The 20,937-nt window shown below is 40.6% G+C and overlaps 1 protein-coding gene across 2 annotated transcripts in view; it reads right to left on the bottom strand.

The window, feature by feature from the left end:
• Window positions 1-4,335: 4,335 nt before the first annotated feature.
• SLC9A6 (solute carrier family 9 member A6) overlaps window positions 4,336-20,937 on the bottom strand; it is a 56,894-nt gene continuing 40,292 nt past the window's right edge. For both annotated transcript variants that reach the window (XM_072816531.1, XM_072816532.1), the window contains 2 exons: window positions 13,785-13,890; window positions 4,336-7,103 (listed from right to left, as the gene is read on the bottom strand). In XM_072816531.1, the coding sequence (XP_072672632.1) occupies window positions 6,831-7,103; window positions 13,785-13,890 (379 nt within the window). In that variant the 3' untranslated portion in view covers window positions 4,336-6,830. The remainder of the gene's footprint in view (window positions 7,104-13,784; window positions 13,891-20,937) is intronic.

The following is a 20,937-nucleotide window of genomic DNA, read 5'->3' on the forward strand; positions in this document are numbered from 1 at the left end:
GCCACAGTCACCTGGAGATCAAAACCATGACTGAGTCACCTTTGTGTCCCCAGGGCCTGGCCCTGGGCTCAGTCCATATGACATGTTCAGTGTTTGCTGACTGGAAGTTAGGGAGTGAAGTGTCGGTTGGCTGGAATGTTCAAATATCAATCTCTTGGCTCCTCTTAGAAAATGGAACTTTGTTGAGGTTTCAAGAAAGTGTTAAAAAAAAAACAATTTTACAACACAATCAGGTGTCCAACTGCCATTCTCTTGCTTTCTCACACTAAACCAGCTCCACAATTAAAAACAAAACAAAACAGGCATCTTCCATTATTTGAGAGAAGTCTTCCAGATTTTCCAGACGAAAAAAAACAGCTCACGTGCTTTTTGCCTAGTCTACACGGGAACACAGCTGTATAGGAAATTCAAATGAACAAAAGAAAAAAAAAGCATGCAATAAAGCCTTGTGACTCCCAGAGCAACCAAGAATTGAATACTTCTCAAGCAATTTTTAAAAGATTAGTATTTATACACACAACGAGCCACTTCAGTTACAACAAATCTGGAGAAATTAAACCTTGTTTCCAAGAAGTGCTCACTGAGCCTTCGATGCATTTTTTTCATCATTGCAAAAGAAATAACTCATACGACTAAGCTGTGTCTCTTTAGATGGACCCAGCTCCCATCAGACAGCACCAAGTGGAAAATGAGTCAACCTGGTGTCCAGGCGGATGCCAAGGGCAGGACTCCTAGGCTACTATTGCAGTATGGTGCATGGAAAAGGAAAGAAGCTCTTTCACTAGGGCAGACAGAATTGTCCAGAAACTGTCGGGTCTCATGGAGTTCAGGCTCCAGCTATGACAGCCCCAGCTAAGCCAGTTTTCAGAGTTCAGTCTTCACCGTGGCAACTGCTTGGGACACCTCCAACTTGCTGAACTGGAGATTTCAAAGGAAAGCAGCCTGGAGTCGAATCATGGTCTGTAAAGTGTTTTCCATATTTTACTCATATAGCACCTCATCAGCAAAACTTTACAGAGTACTCAACTTTAGTTTCAAGAGCCTTCTGAATCCTGGTCAAAATGTTTTGATGTATGTCACTTCATCTGATTCCCCGAACAGGGCTGGCAGCTCCATGGGGCTGGGATCAGAATCCAGTACCTACCACAGTACTGGCACCTGACAGCAGCTCAGTAAATGTTTACTGAATCAGTGAACTGGCGTCATTCTATAAAAGCAAAAAACAGGCTCAGAGATGTTTAAGTGGTTTCCCAAGAGCGCCCAGTGGTAGGTAGGGTGGGGCCTCTAGCCTATCGCTTCTCTTATTCCACCAGGAATTCCAACTGAGTAAAGGTCAGGAGGACATTTTGCTCCTCTTCAACACACATTTGTTGAGCATCTACCCTAAACCAGACCTTGGTACCACTCTTCTGTTTGTGGTCTGCCTGGCTGGTTCCCTCAGGCCTTGGTTTTAATGCTACCTCCTGAGCCCTCCCACATTCCCCCCACTGCCTCCTCATGCCCATCATCCTCTCTTATCACAATCTCTATTTTATGTGCACACTTATTTATGGTTGGCCTGCTCTGACTGGAATATAAGCTCTGTGGGGGCAGGGGGCTCGCTGCCCAGACTTCCTGGGGACAGTCAGCCCAGTGTAAGATGAGGGAGATGTGGTCACTGAAACAAAAAGCCAACATGGTCTCGAGCTCATTCATAAATAAGTCTAGAATAACAGACTCCTGGTGCGTGTTCAGAAGATAGGAAGAGAATGGGGTTGTCATCTGGGGACGGAAAGACCCAGAAGACATACCAGCTCTTTTCAAATGTCTAAAGGCAATATGCAAACAGAGGGCATGGACTTGCCTTGCAGGTAAAGCAGAAAGGTCTGAAGGGGAGGAAGTCGCAGGGACAGGTTTGGCTATGAGGTGCTCCTTGTTACAACCGTTGGGTGCTGTCATCCACCGTGAAACACAAGTGGTATGACGGTAGCCTGTGTCTATTTTATTCCTCACTCTATGTATATAGTGTAGTGCATGGTATGTTTGTCACTCAGTAGCTATTTGATTGGAAGGAAGGTTGTGTGGAAAATCAATAATAGGTGACAAGTTGTCACTGTTCACCCTGCCCAGAATGCTCCTTGTCCTCACCCCCCTTCATCTGGTTGACCCCTTGCTTAGCTTCAAGGTCTCAGTTAACTACCACTTCATCAGGAAGATCTGCCCTGCTCCCCTAACACCAGACAACAATAGTCCCCTCTCCCAGCCTCCAGTACTCTGCCATCATACAGTTATCCTTTGTGGTGACTGTATCTTGTGTTATCTTCTGATGATTTAAGACAGATAGATATTCCCCTATCAGAAGGCACTCCATCTTTCTTGCATGTTGTGATTCCTAACAACCCCATGAAACAGTTATTGGCATCTCCTGTAGAATATGCTCTGTGAGAGCAGGGATTGTTGTGGAGTTGTTTGCTACTACAGCCACTGCATGTGGCACAAAGTAAGCACTCAAATATTTCTCGAATGAATTAACTTTATAGCTAAGGAAGTGGAAAGGCTTGGCAAAGTCAAGTAACTAGCTGGCATTACATGATAAGCAAATAGTGGAGCCTGGATTTGAAACCAGATCTGTGTAACCCCAAAGCCTGGGATTTTTCTACTATGCCAAATGACATGGGCACAGAACCACTATTCAGGACCACACGCTCTGCCATAGAAGATGGTGAAAATGGTGGAAGGCAGAGTGGGAAGGTATGGTGCTAGCTAGGTTGCCTTGCTAATGGGCTCAAAGAGACACAGTAGGTCACTTTACCAAGAATTCAAGAAACTTCCCAACCAGGCAAACTCATGTCTGGCAGCCAAGAGTGCAGCAAATGCACTTTGAGGGACAGTGCTAAGACTTCATGCCCGACCCTACCCTGGCCTGATGTCAAGCAAGTGGTGGGCAGGAGATGGAAATCCCGAACCATCCTTCTAGTTCTCAAGATGGATTAGCCCATAGCCCTTCACTGGAGCCACTAGAGCAGTAGTTAATGATCTAGACTTTGATCAGGACTGGATTTCAGTCCTGGCTCTGTCACTTACTAGCAGTGTGACCTCTCAGCACCTCATCTTTCGCATCTGTGAAATGAGAAAAATAGAATGTACTCGGGGCACCTGGGTGGCTCAGTCAGTTAAGCATCTGTCTTCGGCTCAGGTTTTGATCCCAAGGGCCTGGGATCGAGCCCATGTTGGGTTCCCTGCTCAGTGGAGAACCTGCTTCTCTCTCTCCCTCTCCCCCAGCTTGTACTGTCAAATAAATAAAAATAAAATCTCAAAAAAAAGTGCTCTCACAGCATGATTAAAATGAAATGTAGATTTAAAAAAAGCACATGTTTACACATAGCCTGTATCTAAGAGGGGCTCAAAAAATGAGAATTAGTAGTATTATCATTTCCAATTTATTCCAAGCCTCACATCTTATACTGCATCATCTGTGAGAGGTGCTACCTATCAAGCGTTGCCTGATGAAGTTAAAACATCAATACTTTCATCTCTTTTTGTTAAGTAAACTTAAGTTTAAGTAACTAAAGTAACTTAAATAAATTTAAGGAAAGAAACCCCCTGCCAACATGGGGCTTGAACCCACAACCCTGAGATCGAGTCCCATGCTCCACCAACCATGCCAGCCAGGCATCCCTACACTTCATCTCTTTACACTCCTGTGCTGAGTCAGGTTAACGAATGTACTTACTCAAATTGAACGTTGGGTTTTATTTGTGAATTAGAAAACATGGTTTGTTCCAGAAAGGAGATGTGTGTCCACCCACTACCTATGTCTCTCACTGGATCATAAACAAGCAAGCTGGCAACAAAACACAGTACTAATTTGGCTGGTGCCTTTGCTAGACAAAGCTGCTGTCAGCAAACCCTAACCTATGAAACTGCTCTTGTACGGAGAGACCTATCTTTAACTCAGAAAAAGGGCTATTTGCATGAGCCTGCTTTCAATCAAACTTGGGGATGGTCTTTCTACCTAACTGGACACAGAATCTACTCTCACCATATCATGGAACTAACATTTTCAAGACATTATCCACTACCAAGCTAACAGGCTACAAATCAGTGTGACAGAATTTGACTGCTTTGAGTGTCATTTCTTAAATGGTCCAATTGTGACCACAAGCAAATACGTCCAGTCTTACACAAAAGTCCCCCAGATTAGCAACCCCATACCTTATGTTCTGGTAGTTTTGTTTGTTCTTTTTTAAAATATCAGTCTTCCCTGCTTTCCCAGTAGGTGTATAGGTAGAAAAACAAATGAAGTCAGCACTCTTTACTACTCACTAGAATAAACTGTGACTCAAATACGGTGAGTGGTTATTTGCAAGGCTATAATTTTTTTAATGACAGATTTTTCCTAAAAGAAACCACTATAACATCTGTCCAAGTACTCCAGGGGAAAACAAAAAATACGTATAGATTAAGTCTATTTCTTTAACAGCACATTGCCAAACACGGACAACGAGGATAAAATGCCAAGGAACCTTACAAAATAACTTTAAAAGATGCAGTGTTTGTCATTCAAACGTGTACGGTTCACAGAGAAAAGAACAGCAAGTCCAAGAGCAGCTCTACTTGTGCGTGATGGTAACTCAGACTGTCCTTCATTCAAGTTGACTCAGGTGTTGAAAACCAATGGGTATATGAGCACAGTTTGTTGTTTCTTCTTTGCTTAGAGATGTGCACACAGATTAGAGTAGAGGAGAATCTTCCAGATGCTGACATAAGCACAGCAGCCTTGGTTCTCCTTTGATAGAGTACGAAGGCAGATTTAGTTGACTCAAGCTGTATCGGTTTCCCTAAGAAAAAGTCTTATGCATGCTGAAAGAGACAAGTTACTGAATTTGTCATGCTAAGTATTTACAGCCATTTTCATAAAGTGAGCTCAGTAACCTGACAGAATAAAAAGGTAGTTGTTAATTTCTTGTATGACCTTTTACAACTTGAATAACTTCGTGGGTGAATGACGCTGAAGCTCAAAGCCCCTCAAACACACATTAACAAGAAATTAGAGACAGCAAGAAGAGGCACACGTCATATAAAATGCACACTTCACAGGGTTCCTGCATAGCAGGAAAGTCGCTACCACTACATAACAAATGGCTATGCCAACAGTTAGAGCTGCCACTCAAGGGTACAATAGTAGAATTCCCTTAAAATCTCAAGGAGTGTTTGCAACAGTACAAGTACCTTGGGGGAGAATAAGTACATACTTTGTTTGGAAAAACAGCTTTTGCTGGGAAACTTGAACATCATGTGAACAAATCAGTTTTTGAATTGGGTAAGATTTAAGGCATTGCTACTCGGACCTGAGTGGGGAAAGACCCACAAAAGTTCAAATCTGTTTTCCAAAACATTAACAGGTTGGGATCAGCATCAGAAAGTAGCCCCCTTCTAAGCATTCAATGCACCTGGAGGCATTTTCAGTGTTACAAAATAGCATCTACTGTCATTCTCTGACTAGGAAATGGGAAGTTGCTACGTATTCTTCCTTGAAAACTGTAAAAGAAAAAAAAAAACCACACGCACACTCACCCACCCACCCGCCCAGACACACACATACACACACCCCTACACGGCAGCTTAAGTATTTCATATTAAAAAGTAACATGGAAATGAAGACAACTCCAGCCAGTACACATAAAAGAATGACTGCCCTTATGATAAGCTCTCTGTAGTGGTGCACTTCTCTACGGACTGACTTCGATGTAGTGTGGAACAATCATGGAGTCATAAATTAACTTTAAACATCAGCTACAGACTAACGAATGACAATTAGACACAGTAAATTCAAAAATTTTACATTTTGCTCCTGTTCAGCTGCTAAAGAGCAGCGATTTAAATTGATATAAAAACATCTGACCACAAAGCTTGCTATACAGATAAAGTATATAATCAAAAAGTAAGCAGCAACTGAGTTTCTTATTTAAACTTATCTGGTATTGACTATTTATACGTTTGGGAAGAGAGATCTCCGAAGCACTTCCCCCCTTTCTCTTTACTCAGCTCCTGTGCTCTGCCCCAGCCCCTGCTAGTGGAAACCATGTGCCCTGCACTATGTATACCTGTATTCTGGCTAACCTGGCTGGATGATGTGACTCCTTCTTCCTATGGTCTTGGTCTGGGAGAAAAGAACAAAGTCTTGGATGTCATTTGTACCCCTTCTTTTCTAAACACCAGTGTGCTATAGTCAATGAATCTGTTCCTTCACAGTGAGGGATGGGAAAAGAGCACCCCCCCAACCACTTCACTCCCAACTCCAACGGGATATGATTTGATTGCCATCAACCTCTAATGCCACAACAGGCCACCAGAGGAAAAGGAAAGGCAAAGGTCATGACCAAGGCAGCAGCAATAAACACAAGTTTCCCAACAAAGGATATTCTTTCTCCCTGGGCTTCCCCAGAGATAGCACTCCCTCTTTCCTCTCCCTCCCCTCCCACAAAACAAAATTAATTCACGGCACAAGAACTTGGTACTCTAGTTAAGTATCAGGTAAGTGTAAAGAGTAAATCTGTCACTTCTTATACTTTAACTGAGACATAAAGCTAACAGAACACACAACATCACTGTGAAAATAACTTTTTTCTAAAACAGATCCAATCTACATAGTGCAGCCAATGAAATGTAAAAGAATAGTTTGTTCACAATCTGCCTTGTACAGATATTTATATTCTCTCAATGCCATATAAAGAGCATTTATATAGCTTAAACATTCAGAGACATGCACTGGGACTTTTTAGGTAGTACAAATTTCTTCACAATCACATGTGCAAATTTTACAAATCACTAAGGGAGTATTAGTAAGCTTAGGCTGGACTGTGTCTCGTATTATCTAACAAATTTAATGGGGGTTCGGAATCATCCATAGGAAGAACCAGGCGTGTTCCCCGAATGACCAGTTCATGGTCCCCAAATGCAAGCTCCCGATCCAAGGCATCTTCGGAACTGTTTCCCATAAACCTTCTAGGGGCACCAGATGCTCCTGATTCGGTGTTCACAGTAGAATCCCCATATGTCAAACTAATATCACCATCATTGAGAATAAGATCGGAGTCATCGTCTTTCAATTGCTCCTGGTTCTAAATGCAAATAAAATAAGTCTTAAGAATTGCTATGCGACTCAACAAACATTTTTTTTTTTTTTTGACTCAACAAACATTTTCAATAGAAGAATTTGCAAGGATTCCCTATTAAAAACCCTTTAGGGCTAGCCTGCTGCCCTCAGGATAAAGCCTATAGCCCTCACCTTAGCTTAAAGATATTGCGTGAGTCTGGCCCTCCCCTCCCCACCCCCAGCCCCCTGCATCTGCCTCACCCACTCCAGCCTCCACATTGTATGCCTGCCGTCTGAACTGCTGAAAGGTGCCCAAATCACTCATGCTTCCTCTTACCTCCTGTCTTCCCTGCCCTCCTTCCTGGGAATAGAGCCTGTTTATCACTGAGGTCTTAGTTAAAGGAAGTCCCTTCCTGCTGGACGTCTTCTATGATCTAGCAAAGCTGGCTTCAGTGTGCCTCCTGTGTTCTCTCCCGGCATCCTGTGCTGACTCCTGGCCCTACAGTGCCCTTTATCCCTGTACCACAACTGCAGGTGCACTGGTCTGCTCTCACATCTCACACTACTAGCCTCTGAGCCCCTTTGCTGTAGTCCAAACACCTAACAGGTAGGGGCACACAGAAAGTATCCTCCAAATGTAAGTCTGATGGATTATTGAGTGGATTTATGTAAGTGAAGCTATTACTTCTATATGAACAATGCCTAGAGATATAATATCCCCCAAATATGCTGAACCCTCACCATATACTTGTGTTCCAGCTCAATAAGCTTTTGGTTCTAATGGAGACTTTGTGGCCAAAAGAGTAGAATTAAGTAAAGTTCTACAAAAGGGGGAAAAATCAAGCATATGTAATGCCAATTTGGTAAATAAAAGAATGTTATGCGTGCAGAGAAAAGTTTGGAAAGGTAATCAACAAAACGATGATCATTAATTCTGCATAATAAAATTGCTAGTGATTTATCTTATGTTTCCACACTGTTTGAAATTTTATTATAATAAGTACATATGACTTTTAAAAATCCAAAAGTCATTGTTTTCTAATATAAAGTGAAACAATCATTCTAAACACTCCTATGGATCTGGCAAAAAAAGCTTCTGTGACTAATACTCCTTCAGAGAAGTAGAGTTGATACAAACTTTGACATCCAGCTCTTCTAAGCTATGTTTGGAAATCTTAAATTTGTCTAAGATAGACTAAGGAGACTGATACAAATTTAAAACAGTTTTAATTTGTTATTGCTCGAAATTTGCCTAAATACTCAAAGCCATGTGAATTAAAAATGAAACAAACTCATTCCACCAACCAACCAGAATGCCCTCTTGCCTGGTGCAGTATAACGTGAAAGCTCACTAGGGTCTGTCCCCTTCCTGAGTAATACTCACAACAAAGCTCTGGGGTGCCTTTACCCATAAACATGGTTTGTAATGACAAAAAAAGGAAAAGAAACAACCTAAAGGTCTAGCTGCAGGAGACTGATTAAATCAATGCTGGTCCAGCCACACTATTCAGCCATGGATAAAGAGAAGGTAATGGTCTTCAGGTACTCATAGAAAGGTAGCCATGCTATGTCATCAAGTGAAAAAAAAAAAACAAGTAGCAGGACAATGCAATTGTGATCTCATTTATATAAAACTGTAACTAAGCTATATAGACATGTATGTTTGTGCAGATAAAATATATCAGGAAGGACACACAATAAATCCTTCATAAAGACTACCTCTGGGGGGGATGTAGTTGGGAGAAGGAGCAAACTTTGATTTTTCACTTTGTTCCATACTGTTTGAATATCTGGCCACAAGTATGGTAACTTTTATAACTAAAAAAGTAGGTAATTAAATGAAAAATAACATTAAAAATTAAGTTTTATGGTTGTTATGGGTTAGATGATATCTCCCCAAAAGATGTTGAAATCCCAACCACCAGTACCTGTGAATGCAATCTTACATGGAAATAGGGTCTTTGCAGATGATCAGGTTAAGATGAAGTCATTAGCATGGGCCCTGATCCAATATGACTGTTGAGTGTCCTTTAAAAAGGGGAAATTTGCCCCCCACCCACACAATGTCATGTGAAGATAAAGACAAAAGCTGAGGAGAGGCCTGGAGCAGATTCTTCCTCATAGCTCTCAGCAGGAACCACCCCTGCCCACACTTTGACTTCAGACTTCGAGCCTCCAGAACTATGAGACAACACATCTCTGTTGAGCCATTCAGACTGTGGCACTTCATTATGGCAGTCCTAGGAAATGAATACAACAATGTTGTATTTTGCTATATTCCACAGGACCCACAGTTATTGTGGAACTCCTGGCTTCTGGTGACAGTGAGTGGGTCTCTGGAATCCAAGAGCCAAGCCTCGCTGACTGAACTGACAAAGCTGGCTGCACTCTACACAGAGTCTCGTCTAACAGGGCACAGAGGAAACGGAAACTGCTGGAGAGGGGAGCCTGGGCAATGTGGCAGGGAGACAAGACAACATAGGTGCTCCCCTCACCCTGGTATGATCTGTCAGAAAGGTACATGGACTCAATGTACCACAAAGCTATAGGGCACCCTGCCCTGTGGGTGCCACCTCCATTAAGACTCCTTTTCCTGTCCATCCTCTGTGGGCTCTGCTCTAACATACCACAGAGGACGTTGTAGAAAACTACATGCTGCATGACTACACTGCTTTGCCACTGCCTTGCTGCTCTATTCAAGTGGTTGCATCAGATTAGTCCAGGTGGTGGGCTTTGTTCATGTGGGTACTATATTTGATGCCACAGATTATTTCTGAAGGGTTGGGTTGGAAGAAAAGTTTTTTTTTTAAAAAAGAACCTGAAAAATAAGAAGTTCATGTTTTAAAATAAAGGCTGGTTAGCCAGGAGTTGGTTCCTTGAAAAAATTCATAAGATAGATAAATCATTAGCCAGCCTTAAAAAAGAAGAGAGAAAAGACTCAAATTAATAAAATAATGAATGAGAAAGGAGAGAACACCACCAATACCAATGAAATGCAAACCATTTAAAAAACTTATTATGAGCAACTATACGCCAATAAATTAGGCAATATAGAAGAAACGGACCATTTCTGGAAAACCACAAACTACCAAACTGGAACAGGAAGAAATAGAAAACCTGAACAGGCCAATAACCAGGGAGGAAATTGAAGCAGTCATCAAAAACCTCCCAAGACACAGAAGTCCAGGGCCAGATGGCTTCCCAGGGGAATTCTATAAAACGTTTAAAGAAACCATACCTATTATACTAAAGCTTTCGGAAAGATACAAAGAGATGCAATACTTCCAAACTCATTCTATGAGTCCAGCATCACCTTAATTCCAAAACCAGACAAAGACCCCACCAAAAAGGAGAATTATAGATCAATCTCCCTGATGAACACAGATGGAAAAATTCTCAACAATATACTAGTTAATAGGATCCAACAGTACATTAAGAAGATTAGTCAGGGGATCCCTGGGTGGCTCAGCAGTTTAGCGCCTGCCTTTGGTCCAGGGCACAATCCTGGATTCCCGGGATAGAGTCCCACGTCAGGATCCCGGCATGGAGCCTGCTTCTCCTTCCTCCTGGTCTCTGCCTCTCTCTCTCTCTCTCTCTCTCTCTCTCATAAACAAACAAACAAACAAACAAATAAATAAATAAATCTTTAAAAAAATGATTCAAAAAAAGAAGATTATTCACCATGACCAAGTGGGATTTATCCCTGGGATGCAAGGCTGGTTCAACACTCGTAAAGCAATCAATGTGATTGATCATATCAACAAAAGAAAACACAAGAAGCATATGATCCTCTAATAGATGTAGAGAAAGCATTTGACAAAATACAGCATCCATTCCTGATCAAAACTCTTCAGAGTGTAGGGATAGAGGGAACATTCCTCAACGTCTTAAAAGCCATCTACAAAAAGCCCACAGCAAATATCATTCTCAATGGGGAAACACTGGGAGCCTTTCCCCTAAGATCAGGAACATGATAGGGATGCCCACTTTCATAACGCTATTCAACATAGAATTAGAAGTCCTAGCCTCAGCAATCAGGCAACAAAAAGAAATAAAAGGTATTCAAATTGGCAATGAAGAAGTCAAACTCTCCCTCTTCGTCGATGACATGATACTCTACATAGAAAACCCAAAAGATTCCACCCCATGATTGCTAGAACTCATACAGCAATTCGGCAGTGTGGCAGGATACAAAATCAATGCCCAGAAATTGGTTGCATTTCTATACACTAACAATGAGACTGAAGAAAGAGAAATTAAGGAGTCAATCACATTTACAATTGCACCCAAAAGCATAAGATACCTAGGAATAAACTGAACCAAAGATGTAAAAACCTATATCCTAAAAACTACAGAACACTTCTGAAAGAAATTGAGGAAGACACAAAGAGATGGAAAAATATTCCATGCTCATGGATTGGAAGAATTAATATTGTGAAAATGTCAATGTTACCCAGGGCAATTTACACATTTAATGCAATCCCTATCAAAATACCATGGACTTTCTTCAGAGAGTTGGAACAAAATCATCTTAAGATTTGTGTGGAATCAGAAAAGACCCCAAATAGCCAGGGGAATATTAAAAAAGAAAACCATAGCTGGGGGCATCACAATGCCAGATTGCAGGTTGTACTACAAAGCTGTGGTCATCAAGACAGTGTGGTACTGGCACAAAACCAGACATATAGATCCATGGAACAGAATAGAGAATCCAGAAGTGGGCCCTCAACTCTATGGTCAACTAATATTCGACAAAGCAGGAAAGACCATCCACTGGAAAAAGGACAGTCTCTTCAATAAATGGTGCTGGGAAAATTGGACCGCCACGTGCAGAAGAATGAAACTAGACCATTCTCTTATTACACCATACACAAAGATAAACAACTCAAAATGGATGAAAGGTCTAAATGTGAGACAAGAGTCCATCAAAATCCTAGAGGAGAACAAAGGCAACACCCTTTTTGAACTTGGCCACAGCAACTTCTTGCAAGACACATCCATGAAGGCAAGAGAAACAAAAGCAAAAATGAATTATTGGGACTTCATCAAGATAACAAGCTTCTGCACAGCAAAATAAACAGTCAACAAAACTAAAAGACAACCTACACAATGGTAGAAGATATTTGCAAATGACGTATCAGATAAAGGGCTAGTATTCAAAATCTATAAAGAATGTATTCACCTTCACAGCAAAGAGACAAACAATCCAATCATGAAATGGGCAAAAGACAGCACAGAAATTTCACAGAGGAAGACATAGACATGGCCACAAGCACATAAGAGAATGCTCCACATCACTGGCCATCAGGGAAATACAAATCAAAACCACAATGAGATACCACCTCACACCAGTGAGAATGGGGAAAATTAACAAGGCAGGAAACAACAAATGTTGGAGGATGTGGAGAAAGGGGAACCCTCTTGCACTGTTGGTGGGAATGTGAACTGGTACAGCCACTCTGGAAAACTATGTGGAGGTTCCTCAAAGAGTTAAAAATAGATCTGCCCTATGACCCAGCAATTGCACTGCTGGGGATTTACCCCAAAGATACAGATGCAGTGAAATGCTGGGACACCTGCACCCCAGTGTTTCTAGCAGCAATGGCCACAATAGCCAAACTGTGGAGGGAGCCTCAGTGTCCATCGAAAGATGAATGGATAAAGAAGATGTGGTTTATGTATACAATGGAATATTACTCAGCCATTAGAAACAACAAATACCCACTATTTGCTTCGACGTGGATGGAACTGGAGGGTATTGTGCTGAGTGAAATAAGTCAATCGGAAAAGGACAAACATTATATGGTCTCATTCATTTGGGGAATATAAAAATTAGTGAAAGGGAATAAAGGGAAAGGACAGAAAATGAGTGAAAATATCAGTGAGGGTGACAAAACATGAGAGACACCTAACTCCGGTAAACGAACAAGGGGTAGTGGAAGGGGAGGTGGGCGGGGTGTTGGGGTGACTGGGTGATGGGCACCAAGGAGGGCACTTGACAGGATGAGCACTGGGTGTTACGCTAAATGTTGGCAAATGAACTCCAATAAAAAATTTTAAAAAATTAAAAATAAATAAAGTTGTACATTTGAAATAAAAAAAAAGGCTGGTTAGCATTTGTCATTTCTTTCTGTGTCGCAATGCTTGCTGAATCACCAATCACATGTTAATAGCTAAGGAAAAAAAATACTGTCTAGGTTCTAGCTAGACATGCTCATGCTGCCTAGCAATGTGGAACACTGGTAGATAAACTCTCCCGGATGTCCAAAAGTTGGCAGGTTTGAAGTAAAGGACCATCTGTTGCACTTTAGGGGTATAAAAAAATTGTTTTATTAATCCTTTCAACATGACTGTGACCACTCTAATTAGTAGATGAAAACATAACACATTCAGTACCAAGCTTTGGCCACATACTGCAAATAAACGAAAACCACTGTGAAAATAGAATTATTTACTGAAATCACTGACAGATGAGGTAATACCCTAGATCTGTTTTCAAATGATGTTTCAGAGACTGTGAATTGCATCTATAGATTTCTCTATGTATCTGTATGTACTTTCTGGCTGGGCAAAATAGGCTTATATTCCCTCTTATGGGTTTTATCACCTTAAAGGCAAGCAAAGCAAAAACAAACCAGTGATGCAGCCACAGAGCAGATAAATTTAACTTCATGAAGTACTTAGGTTTTCGATAAAACCAACTTACTTCATAAGCTTGGGGGCTGGTCAGGCATCTGGCGATGGGCCCACAGCAGGCAGGGAGTGTTGTAGTGAGAGGAGGTCCACTGTGCGTCAATAGAGGCTTCAGATAGCTGTGCTGGTTAAGGAATAGCCACATACCTGTCTTCGCAAACGCAAAAAAACAAGTCACATGATCACTACCACCACCCTCAAGGTGTACCCACCACTTCAAAGGACAGCAAAGGGCTTTCACATATGTTGCCTTATTTCATCACCACATTATGCCAGTGAGACAGGAAAGGGAGATTTTGTTATGATCTCTGTTTCATAGAAATGGAAACCAAGGTTCAGGGAAAGGAATGATCTGCTTAAAAGTCACACAATGAAGCAAGTGAAGGACCCACACACAAACCCAGATTGGTTGGATTCCAAGTCCTCTGCCATGTCCACTACATCATACTGCCTTTCTGATTTTACTAAAACCAAAGGGAAGACAGAATCACTCTCAATTTAGCACTGAAGGAGAAAATGGTAGAAAGTAAAGAGTGCTAAGAGTTAGAAAAAAGATGAAATTTTCCAGTTGCAGAATTTAGTAGCAAAAATGTTTTTAATCATTTATTGTGAATTCAGCTGGCCTCTTGAAGGAGTTGAAACTTTGTATCAAAGGAAATTTAATTCCAAAAAAGTTGAAAAAAATATGTATCATGAATTCCTCTATCATAAACCCTTATTTCTGTATTCATTTATTCACCAAAAAATAAAAAGTCATGATAATATATATTATACCAGGAAGAAAACAAGAGGGAATCAAGAAAAAGTAGAGACAATGGGAGAAAAACACATATAAATATTCTTCACTATTTATTTATTTATTTATTTATTTATTTATTTATGATAGTCACACACACACACACACACACACACACAGAGAGAGAGAGAGAGAGAGAGAGGCAGAGACATAGGCAGAGGGAGAAGCAGGCTCCATGCACCGGGAGCCCGACATGGGACTCGATCCCGGGTCTCCAGGATCGCGCCCTGGGCCAAAGGCAGGCGCCAAACCGCTGCGCCACCCAGGGATCCCTATTCTTCACTTTCTAAAGTCACAACCTAAGGCTGTCCTCAATTAAAAATTAGGAATAGTCTTGGGACACCTAGGTGACTCAGTTGGTTAAGTGTCTGACTCTTGGTTTCAGCTCAGGTCATGATTTCAGGGTTGTGCGACTGAGTCCTAGGCTGGGTTCCACACTTGGTGCAGAGTCTGCCTGAGATTCTTCTCTGCTTCTCCCTCTGCTCCTCCCCCAACCTGTGTGTGCACAAGCTCTCTCTCTCTCTCAAATAGTCTTTTAAACATGAGAACTAGGGGATCCCTGGGTAGCTCAGCGGTTTAGCATCTGTCTTCGGCTCAGGGCATGATCCTGGAGTCCTAGGATCGAGTCCCACGTCAGGCTCCCTGCCCACCTCCCCACCGTGTGTGTGTCTCTCTCATGAATAAATAAAATCTTAAAAATATATAAAAAATAAAAATAAAAAGGAGAACTAGTCCTATATCTATTAAAGAAGTAGAAATCCTTCTCAGACAAAATACTCCAGGCCCAAGTGACTTCACTGGTACAGTCTTCCCAGCACTTAAGGAAGAAAATATCAATTCTCCAGAAGATCAAAAAAGAGAAAAATTCTTCCCCACTCACTTCACTAAACCAGCATTATCTTGTTATAGATGCTTGACAAGGACACTACAACAATGACAAAAAAACCCACAAACCAGTATCACTCATGAAAACAGACACAAAAATCAGACACAAAAATGTCAGTAAACTAAATCCAGTGACACACACAAGGGATGTGTATCACAACCAAGTGGGTATTTGTTCCAGCCATGCAAGACTGGTTTAGTATTCAATGAAAATAAGCACAATGACAGATTAAAGGAGAACAAATTAAATACATGATCATCTCAACTGATGCAGAAAGAGCATCTAATAATATTCAATGCCTGTTCATGATAAAACTCTCGGCAGACTAGAAATAGAAGGGGATATCCTTTTTTTTAATAAAGATTTTATTTATGAGAGAGAGAGAGAGAGAGAGAGAGAGAAGGCAGAGACACAGGCAGAGGGAGAAGCAGGCGCCATGCAGGGAGCCCGACATGGGACTTGATCCCGGTCTCCAGGATCAGGCCCTGGGCTGAAGGCGGTGCTAAACCGCTGAGCCACCCGGGCTGCCCAGAAGGGGTATCCTTAACTTGACAAAGGCTATCTCAAAACACAATAGCTAACATCATACTTAATGGTGATTTATTAAAAATTTTTCTCCCGAGGTCAAGAATAGGACAAAAATTTCCATTATCATCACTTATATTCAACACTGTACTGGAGAGGTCCGGCCAGTGTAATAAGACATAAAAAATGTAAAGTGTTACAAAAGAAAAAAGAACACATTATTTTTCATCTGATTTTATGAACAGTAAATAAGAAAGAATCTACAAAGTATTTTATAATAATAAGTAAACTTTAGATTGTTGGATACAAGGTCAATATATAAAAACCCCATTGTAGATCTATATATTAAGAGCAAACAAGTAGAAGATAAAATAAATACCTTTTGCAATAGCATCAAATACTTAGGGATAGTAAATATTATAAAGATGCGCAAGACTTGTCACTGGAAACTATAAAACATTAATGAGAGACATTAAAGAAGATCTAAAGAAATGGAAGGATCTACTGTGTTCACAGACTAGAAGACTCAATATTTTTAAGATGTCAGTTCTCTCCAAATTCATCTGTTGATTTAATAGAAACCTGAGAGAATTGCCAGCAGGTCTTTTTGGTGAGTGGATGAGTGAGTCAGTGAGTGAGTGAGTGTATGGAAAGTGGCAAGCTGTTTTTATAATTCAGATGAAAATGCAATGAACCTAAAATAAACAAGGCAATACTAAGGAATAATATACCTGTAGAATTTCCCATATTGGATAGCAAGATTTATTACAAAGTACAATCATTAACAGAATGTGGTATTGATGTGGAAAAAAAAAGTCAAAGGGAAAAGAAAGTCCAGAAACTGACTTCTACTCATATGGCCAAGTGATTTACAACAAAGGTTCCACTGCAATTTAGTGGGTTAAGGATAGCCTTTTCAATAAGTGGTGCTGGGTCAATTGCTTACTCATATGGGAAAAAAGTAGGTCTTGACCCATACCTCACACCATACACAAAAACTAATTTGTGGTGGGTCAAAGACTTAAATATGATAGCTAAGACAATCACATTTTTAGAAGAAAACACAGGACCTTGGGATATAAAAGATTTATCAAGACACAAAAGCACCAAAAGAAAAGTAAGCCTCATTAAAATGAAGAATTTCTGTTCCTCACAAGACAGGATCAAGAAAAAGAAAAGGTGAGCTACAGACTAGGAGAAGATATTCTTTTTAAAATTAATTAATTAATTAAAAAAATTTTAAATTGGAGTTCAATTTGCCAACATATAGCATAACATCCAGTGCTCATCCTGCCAAGTGCACCCCTCAGTGCCCATCACCCAGTCATCCCAACCCCCCGCCCACCTCCCCTTCCACTACCCCTTGTTCATTTCCCAGAGTTAGGTGTCTCTCATGTTTTGTCACCCTCACTGATATTTTCACTCATTTTCTGTCCTTTCCCTTTATTCCCTTTCACTAATTTTTATATTCCCCAAATGAATGAGACCATATGTTTGTCCTTTTCCAATTGACTTATTTCACTCAGCATATCACCCTCCAGGTCCATCCACATCGAAGCAAATGGTGGGTATTTGTCGTTTCTAATGGCTGAGTAATATTCCATTGTATACATAGACCACATAGAAGATATTCATAGTACATATAACCAACAGAGAACCCAATTCTGAAACATAAAAAGAACTACAAGTCAGTAAGAAAAAGATAAGACAATTCAATTAAATAATGGGCAAAAGAACTACTAAATAAACACACATCAAAAAAAAAAAAAGAAGTCCAAATAGCCAATAAACATATGAAGGGATGCATGATCTCATTGGCCATGACAGAAATGCAAATTATACCACATGCGGTATCACTACACACCCATGGAAATGGCTAAAATTTAAAAGGTTAATTAAACATCAAGTTTCGGTGGAGATGTGGAACAAGTGGGACTCCCTTGAGTTGCTAGTGGGCATGTAAATTGGTTATGACCCTTGTGGAAAACTGGTTGACGATATCTATTAAAGCTGAACAATATACTTGCCTTAGATTTTTCTCCTAGGCACGTACCCAAGAGGAATGAGTGCTGATGGTCAGCAAGAGATGCATACAAGGATGTTTAACTTTGTTTGTAATATCTTTTGCCCATTTCATGATTGGATTGTTTGTTTCTTTGGTGTTGAGTTTAATAAGTTCTTTATAGATCTTGGAAACTAGCCCTTTATCTGATACATCATTTGCAAATACATGAAGAGAAATCTCACAGAGGAAGACATAGACATTGGCAACATGCACATCAGAAAATGCTCTGCATCACTTGCCATCAGGGAAATACAAATCAAAACCACAATGAGATACCACCTCACACCAGTGAGAATGGGGAAAATTAACCAGACAGGAAACCACAAATGTTGGAGAGGATGTGGAGAAAAGGGAACCCTCTTGCACTGTTGGTGGGAATGTGAAATGGTGCAGCCATTTCCAGCCACTCTGGAAAACTGTGTGGAGGTTCCTCAAAGAGTTAAAAATAGACCTGCCCTACGACCCAGCAATTGCACTGTTGGGGATTTACCCCAAAGATACAGATGCAATGAAACGCTGGGACACCTGCACCCCGATGTTTATAGCAGCAATGTCCACAATAGCCAAACTGTGGAAGGAGCCTCGGTGTCCATCGAAAGATGAATGGATAAAGAAGATGTGGTTTATGTATACAATGGAATATTACTCAGCCATTAGAAATGACAAATACCCACCATTTGCTTCAACGTGGATGGAACTGGAGGGTATTATGCTGAATGATGTAAGTCAATAGGAGAAGGACAAACATTATATGTTCTCATTCATTTGGGGAATATAAATAATAGTGAAAGGGAATAGAAGGGAAGGGAGAAGAAATGTGTGGGAAATATCAGAAAGGGAGACAGAATATAAAGACTCCTAACTCTGGGATCCCTGGGTGGCGCAGTGGTTTGGCGCCTGCCTTTGGCCCAGGGCGCGATCCGGGAGACCCGGGATCGAATCCCACATCGGGCTCCCGGTGCATGGAGCCCGCTTCTCCCTCTGCCTGTGTCTCTGCCTCTCTCTCTCTCTCTCTCTCTCTGTGACTATCATAAATAAATAAAAATTTAAAAAAAGAAAGACTCCTAACTCTGGGAAACGAACTAGGGGTGGTGGAAGGGGAGGAGGGTGGGGGGTGGGGGTGAATGGGTGATGGGCACTGGTGGGGGGCACTTGACAGGATGAGCACTGGGTGTTATTCTGTATGTTGGTAAATTGAACACCAATAAAAAATAAATTTATTAAAAAAAAACAAACAAAACTTTGTTCGTAATAGCCAAAAGCTGGAAACAACCTAAATGTTCATCCACAGAGTGGTTGGGAAAAAAACCCAAAGAAATCTGTAGTATAATCACACTATGGAACGCCATACAGGAATGAAGAAGAAGGAATTACTGCTACAAGCAACAATATGGATAAATTACATGTTGCTAAGTGAAAAAAGCAAGAGATAAAATAATACATAATATATGATTCCATTTATATGAAGATCAAAGCCAGGTAAAACCAATCCATGTTGCTAGAAATCAGAATAAGCAGTTGCCCTTTATGGGGAAGGGGGTGGCAGGGAAGGCACTACTGACTGTAAGGGAACACAGGGCAGCTTCTGGGATGCTGGGAATGTTCTATGTATCTTTACATGAGTAGCAACCACATAGGTATATACACATAGGTCGCAAGCTTAAGATCTGGGTATATTATTTAAGTTATATCTCAATTATAACAATCTGACTACACAAAGGACTTGAAATCTAGAATGATGAATGATTAATTCTACTAGGGCACTAGGTATTAAAATTACTGGGTCTTGGGGTGCCTGGGTGGCTCAATCAGTTAAGCATCCCATCTTGCTTTCAGCTCAGGTCATGATCTCAAGGTCAAGAGACTGAGCCTCATGTCGGGTGTGGAGTCTGCTTAGAATTCTCTCTCCTCCTCTCCATCTGCCCCTCCCTGCCCCAGCTCTCAATCTCTCTCACTAAAAAAAAAAACAAAAACAAAAAAACAAAAAAAAATTACTGAGTCTTAGTCTAGTAGTACTTAACAGTGTAGTACTGAGTCAAATCTTAGTGTTTACTTCTATAAGATTATACAGAAAAAATAAGCTATTATTCTACTCTTTCTCTGCATTAGGATTATTTATTTGTTTTGTACATACATTATGCAGAAAATGTACAAAACATTTTATGCAACAAACATTAGACAATTTTTGTTAAATCAGAGGGAAGAAAAAGCTCCAAGAGATACGGGAGTGGCTTATAACCCAAAATGCTGATAATGGAGCCAAAATTAATGACATAATCATTAAACAATTTTAAAGACGCAGGATCTCTCTCCCTATTGGGAGTCTTAATACCACACACATGCTTGCATTCTTATTTCCATATAGTAATTTAATCTTGAGTACTTGCAAAAAGTGACTATAAAAGTCTCGCAAAGGGAATATAGTAAATAGTAGCTTCTAATGATAAGTGCCATGTGCATTTTTCTTAAATATATAAGGCTTCCATCAGAAAGTAAATAGCAAGGGAAACATTTTTTACATGGTTGTCCCAAATTCTCTTTGGTAGAACATGAATCACTTTTTGATTAATTTACTAATAAGCCTCAGCCTGAAAGAACTACATGTTACCTTTTTCCAGTTCAATTTTCAGCTAAGAAGTTGATTTCAGGGTCCCTGAGTGGCTCAGTTAAGCATCTGCCTTTGGCTCAGGTCATGATCCCAAGATCCTGGGATCGAGTTCTGCATTGGGCTCTTTGCTCAGTGGGGAGTCTGCTTCTCCTTTTATCCTTCCCCTCTGCTCATGCTCTCTTTCTCTCTCTCATGTTCGCTCTCTCTCTCAAATAAGTTAAAAATCTTTTTTTTAAAGATTTATTTATTTGTTCATGAGAGAGACAGACTGAGAGAGAGAGAGGCA

This window comes from Canis lupus, chromosome X (genome assembly GCF_048164855.1).
Source record: "Canis lupus baileyi chromosome X, mCanLup2.hap1, whole genome shotgun sequence".
Taxonomy (NCBI): domain Eukaryota; kingdom Metazoa; phylum Chordata; class Mammalia; order Carnivora; family Canidae; genus Canis; species Canis lupus.